Here is a 6,000-nt window from a genome sequence, read left to right on the forward strand (position 1 = left end):
TGAAGCAGCGACCCTGCTGTAGTTCGTTTATAGCATAACGTTAGCATTTTGCTTCTGGCGACTCGATTTATGATTAGAAAATTATAAAAGTAGGGTAGACATGTGGAGATTATCCGGCTGAACAAAACGTGATCCGTCTCCTAAATGTGTCTCAACCACAGACCTTATTTCCAGCTATTTTCCAAAATCCTATGGAGAGATTGCATTGCGTTTTTGTCTAAGGAACCGGAAGGAGTTTACTTCCGGGTTTTAGGACGCGTCACTGTGGCACTCTATATACAAGTTAAATTGATCTCAAATGTAGGAACAGAGCTACTTCATCCTCAGAGGATAGAGACGTTCAACACCCAGAACACAGTTTACAGTCACACTCTATAGTCGAGAAAATCCACCTGGTCCCACCCTTAAATTCCCTTAGGCATCATCTAAACATCCCCACCATTAAACCATTAAACCCCCTCGTCCTTAACCATTTGCAAATCCCCCTTTTACTTCCTTTTGCCCTCCTGCAATGTAAATCCTTAACATATGTCTCTGTTAAACACATACAAGACTACAAATACAATGTAACAGTGTAAAAGGCAATCAGAGTATAAGACTATATGTTTTAAATGATTATATGATCATTTGACACCACAGTTTCCTGTCTCCTCATTCAGGCCCTCGATGGGTTTTTCTTCGTCGTAAACCGGGAGGGCCGCATCGTCTTTGTGTCGGAGAACGTGACGAGCTACCTCGGATACGCGCAGGGGGAGCTGATGACCTCCAGCGTCTACAGCATCCTCCACGTGGGAGACCACAATGAATTTGTTCGCAATCTGCTGCCCAAAAGCCTGGGTGAGTGAGCTGGGTCTGCTCGCTAATGCTTTTATATCAGGGGTGTCCAAACCTTTTTCACCAAGAGCCACATACAGAAAAATATACAAAGGGCTGGGCCGCTCACTTGAGGTATATTGCCTCATACGTTCAGTTATAAGTTAGCTAAATTAATCAAATGTAGGTAAATTATGCTTGATACTTGAAAACAGCCTATATCACAGATCTCCATAGGGTTTACTTTATTTTGTTGGCAGCTCATCCCTTAAAACAGAAGCCTCAGATTGATTATAATAAGAGGAAATAGGAAGGGTGTATTTCAAGCTTGTTATGTAATTAAGTTATTGGGCTTTTTTCTTATCAACTAAGATATGTTAGAAAATGTTTCCAACTTGAATTGACAGAATTTATTTGAAAAGTGGTCTTATTAACACATGAATACTACTGTGTGATATCTTTTTACATATGTATTTAAGAAGTACAATATAAGACAAGCACAAGTTTCATTTTCACATTTCACATTATACTTTTTGAATTTGCTGAGGGCCGATTCAAAATGGTCCGTCGGCCGCATTTGGCCCCCGGACCGTAGTTTGGACACCACTGCTTTTATATTCAAGGTGTAAGATGCCAGTAGTTGTTACATTACATGTCATTTGTTAGACGCTTTTATCCAAAGCGACTTACATACATTCAGTACTGTGGGCAATCCCCACAGGAGCAATTTGAGGTGAAGTGTCTTGCCCAGGGACACAACGACATGCTGACTGCAGTGGGACTCAAACCTGCTATCCCCTGATTCGAAGTCCAGCACACTATCCAGCACATTACGCACTGAGCCACAGCCTCCCTTGTTAATGTTTAAAAGAAAATTCTGTAATTGCATTTTCAGTATCTTCAAATGTGACAGTTTCCACGCCAATAAAACCCATTAAGGAGATGAGTTCTGGCAGCTAACTCAGAATACAGTCTTTAATACAGATAATTAACTTGGTTTACTTTTGAATAGCAACAAAGAAAGGCTGTGTGACAAACCATGGAAATCTTAAATTAGCACAGCTTCTCAAAGCTGCACATTGTGCTAAAAGAGGGAATAAATGTCAGATCAGAGATGCAGCATATGTGTGACACAATGACTTTCTTCCCTTAGATAATGTTAATCTTAGGGAAGTAGGCAGGGTGTCCGCGGGGTCTTAAAACGTATTAAAAGTTTGTGTGTGCAGTGAACGGTGTGCCGTGGCCGCAGGATTCTGCCCGGAGGAACAGCCACACCTTCAACTGTCGCATGCTGAAGAGGCCGCCTGACGAGCTGGATGCAGAGAACACAGAGGCTCGGCAGCAGTACGAGATCATGCAGTGCTTCACCGTGTCCCAACCACGGAGCATGCAGGAGGAGGGAGAGGGTACACACACACACACACACACATGCACACACACACACACATACACACACACACACACACAGTCAATATATTATACAGCTTTAAAAGCAAATCAATGTGGAGGATTTATACATGGTCGTATCAGTTTCTATATAAATAAATACAAAAGAATGGATTACAAATGTTATTTAAGACACACACACACACACACACACACACACACACACACACACACACACACACACACAGACACTCTCTCTCATCACTTGTGTCCTCTCTTCCCTCAGACCTGCAGAGCTGCCTCATATGTATTGCCTGCCGGATTCCTCGCACCCAGCCTTTCAGCACTGAGTCCTTCATCACCAAGCAGGACCCCACAGGTAACACACACACACACACACACACACACACACACACACACACACACACACACACACACACACACACACACACACACACACACACACACACACACACACACACACACACACACACACACACACACACACACACACACTTAATATAGTCAGGAAATGTTCTAATTGGTGTTTATTTTGTCAGCTTTTATTAAAATGTTCTTGTAGTCCTGTGTCAAATGTCCTTCTTAGCTCCAACCTCCTTTGGTTTTTTAAGTCAACATTTAGTTAATTCAATAATAAAAAAAAAGAGACAAGGAACCCGTTACTATTTCCAGTATCTAGTTTTGTTCTAGCCAAAATATCACCTAATTTCTTTCTCCAAAGCATGTCTTTGTCATTGTTAACTTTAAGTAAGCGTGTCCTTATTATGTGCTGCCACTGTAGTGCCGAAAAAGGCGCATCACAGCAATGAAACTGCTTCTTTGGAAAATAATCTGTCTATGATAACTCATCTCGTCTTTCCTGTCACGTGTTTTTTCTCACAATATTGTATAAAAAAAAAAAACCTCGTTCCTTTTCCAGTCTTTTAACAAAGTTCATACTCTAAATCACTTTTTCAAACAGGTCACAGTGTTGACCCTGAATGGGTGAAGGGTATCTTAAATGTTGAAAAGTGTGTAGACTGACCGAGTGTGTGTGTGTGTGTTGCTCTCCTTTAGGGAAGATCATCTCCATAGAAACCAGTGCTTTGCGAGCGACGGGCCGGCCGGGCTGGGAGGATCTGGTCAGGAAGTGCATCTACGCTTTCTTTCAGCCGCAGGGCAAAGAGTCCTCCCACGCCAAGAAGCTGCTGCATGAGGGTGAGCAGCAGCCATCGATCGTCCAGCTGCACTCCCAGAAATCATTGATACACACTGACAGCTTCACCAGAGCTCAGCAAACTACTCCTATACCATTATCACAGATCGATTTAAAATACTACATTTGAATAACTTTGCATACCTGCAGGGGAAGTGTTGAGCAAGATAGTTCATATCTGCAAAACCTTTAGAGATAGTGTGATTTATATGCAGATGTATCTAGTGGAAAACACAGTGAATATTCTAAATGCAACAAGAATAAGGGGTCATAAAAAGAGAGAAGTTCAGACTGTCTTGAAACTATTTATGACTTAATGGATGGATTGATTGTTTGGTTTATGAGACGTCGGAAAACAATATGCTAAAACTATTTCTTAGAGCTTGAGTTGAACCTTAAAAATTTTTTTTGACTGACCAACAAACCAAAAAAATACTTCGTTTACTAATCATGTCAACAAAAAAAGCAGCAATTAATCTCACATCTGAAGCTGAAAGCATGAAATGTCAGACATTTAGCTTGAAATTGAAATGAGATAAGACTGAAGCACAAATGTTTGCATCAGTTAATCCTACATTTAAACACGCGAGTCTAATCTCAGATCTAATGTATGTTAAAGGGTCTTGAATAGATTGTCTTCAGTGATTGTAATCTTATGTAAAATGTCTGTTTCGTTGTTTTTTTTGTCTACAAATGTGTCCAAATGAGATGCTTATTTTAAGTGTTAACAACCAGGGGCGTAACAACATCTTGAAATCATTCTTTGTCTTCCTAAAAGTCTAAAAGCTAGCAGATGACTGCAGTTGAAAAAATCCTGTGTTTTCTAATGTTAGCATATATGGATTAACTTAATCTAAACTTAAGTTAAGCAATGTGGTAGACTCAGGAGAAGCATTGAATGCTAGTTGTTGTTGTTCTGCAGTGTTGGAAAAAGGACCACGGTAAGCTGTTTTAAGTACAAACCTTGTGTTCTTTTTGTGTTACAAGGTGATCATGACATCATGACCTTACATATCAACTGAATGCTTGTTGTTAATAGGATAAAGGGTAAACACAGGAAAACAAACAACAGATGAGACCAAAGTCTAAACCGTGTGTGTGTGTGTGTGTGTGTGTGTGTGTGTGTGTGTGTGTGTGTGTGTGTGTGTGTTGTGGTGTGTGTGTGTGGTGTGTGTGGGTGTGTGTTGTGTGTGTGTGTGTGTGTGTGTGTGTGTGTGGTGTGTGGTGTGTGTGTGTGTTGGTGTGTGTGTGTGTGTGTGTGTGTGTGTGTGTGTGTGTGTGTGTGTGTGTGTGTGTGTGTGTGTCTCTCTGTGTGTGTGTGTGTCTCTCTGTGTGTGTGTGTGTCTCTCTGTGTGTGTGTGTGTCTCTCTGTGTGTGTTGTGTGTCTCTCTGTGTGTGTGTTGTGTGTCTCTCTGTGTGTGTGTTATGTCTCTGTGTGTGTGTCTCTGTGTCTCTCTCTCTGTATGTCTCTCTGTGTGTGTGTGTGTCTCTCTGTATGTCTCTCTGTGTGTGTGTGTGTCTCTCTGTATGTCTCTCTGTATGTCTCTCTGTGTGTGTGTGTCTCTCTGTATGTCTCTCTGTGTGTGTGTGTGTCTCTCTGTGTGTTCTGTGTGTGTGTGTCTCTCTGTGTGTGTGTCTCTCTATGTCTCTCTGTGTGTGTCTCTCTGTGTGTGTGTGTCTCTATGTGTGTGTGTGTGTGTTCCCCATCAGTGATGACCCACGGCACCGCGATCAGCCCGTTGTACCGTTTCACGTTAAGTGATGGGACCCCGCTCAGCGCTCAGACCCGCTGCAAGTTCTGCTGCCCCCCCCAACCCTGATGTTCAGCCCTTCATTATGGGCATCCACACTATTGACAGGTACGATTAACAAACAATTGTTTTATCAAAAGGCTGCATGATCTCAGGAGAATATACAATATGCAACAACACTGTTAAATATTGCTAAGGTTATATAACTTGCGAAAATTAAACAGATGTTAAAGTGTTATCAGTATTGCCATATTTCTACTTTCAGGATAATCTTCAAAATACAAATGTCTTAATAAAATTAAAATAAATGAAATTATTTTGTTATATTTAACAAATTGAACATTGAGTTGAACACAAAAGGCATTAATAAAACAAATTATGACTATTTTAAGGCTTTTTTTTGTAACTCAAGATGGGACCCTGATAGTCTCTTTCAACAAAAATAATTACTCGCAATTCGACTGAAATTACAATAAAACCCATTACATTAAAGCCTTAATTTGTAGGTACCAATTGAAAAAATAAAGTTACATATAGTTAGTTATTTTGTGATTATTATTGCCTTTTTCTGTCTTGGAGTAGCTAAAAACAATAGATAGGAGTACACAGGTAATTTCAACATTACCCAAAAAAATCGCTCACTCAGTCATTCACAATTAGTTTTCTCCTATTTTCTAGCACTTTGTTCTCTACCACATGCTTTCTTCAGGTTACAGTGATCTTTAATCCTCTCCTTCTTCTCCTCCAGGGAACACAACACTGCTAGCTCTCAGGAAACACTAACCCCCTAGCCTTCCAACGACCCCCGGCAGCCTAATCCCCCAGACCCCGTCC

At 40.9% G+C, this 6,000-nt stretch overlaps 1 protein-coding gene across 1 annotated transcript in view; it reads left to right on the forward strand.

Annotated features, from left to right (window-relative positions):
• The window catches only part of LOC117487634 (nuclear receptor coactivator 1-like), a 44,362-nt gene extending 38,362 nt beyond the window's left edge, over positions 1-6,000 (forward strand). Inside the window, exons 6-11 of the mRNA XM_034136267.1 lie at positions 660-837; positions 2,040-2,219; positions 2,486-2,578; positions 3,277-3,417; positions 5,126-5,274; positions 5,915-6,000. Of these exons, the coding sequence (XP_033992158.1) occupies positions 660-837; positions 2,040-2,219; positions 2,486-2,578; positions 3,277-3,417; positions 5,126-5,235 (702 nt within the window). The 3' untranslated portion in view covers positions 5,236-5,274; positions 5,915-6,000. The remainder of the gene's footprint in view (positions 1-659; positions 838-2,039; positions 2,220-2,485; positions 2,579-3,276; positions 3,418-5,125; positions 5,275-5,914) is intronic.

Source organism: Trematomus bernacchii, unplaced genomic scaffold (genome assembly GCF_902827165.1).
Source record: "Trematomus bernacchii unplaced genomic scaffold, fTreBer1.1, whole genome shotgun sequence".
Lineage (NCBI taxonomy): Eukaryota > Metazoa > Chordata > Actinopteri > Perciformes > Nototheniidae > Trematomus > Trematomus bernacchii.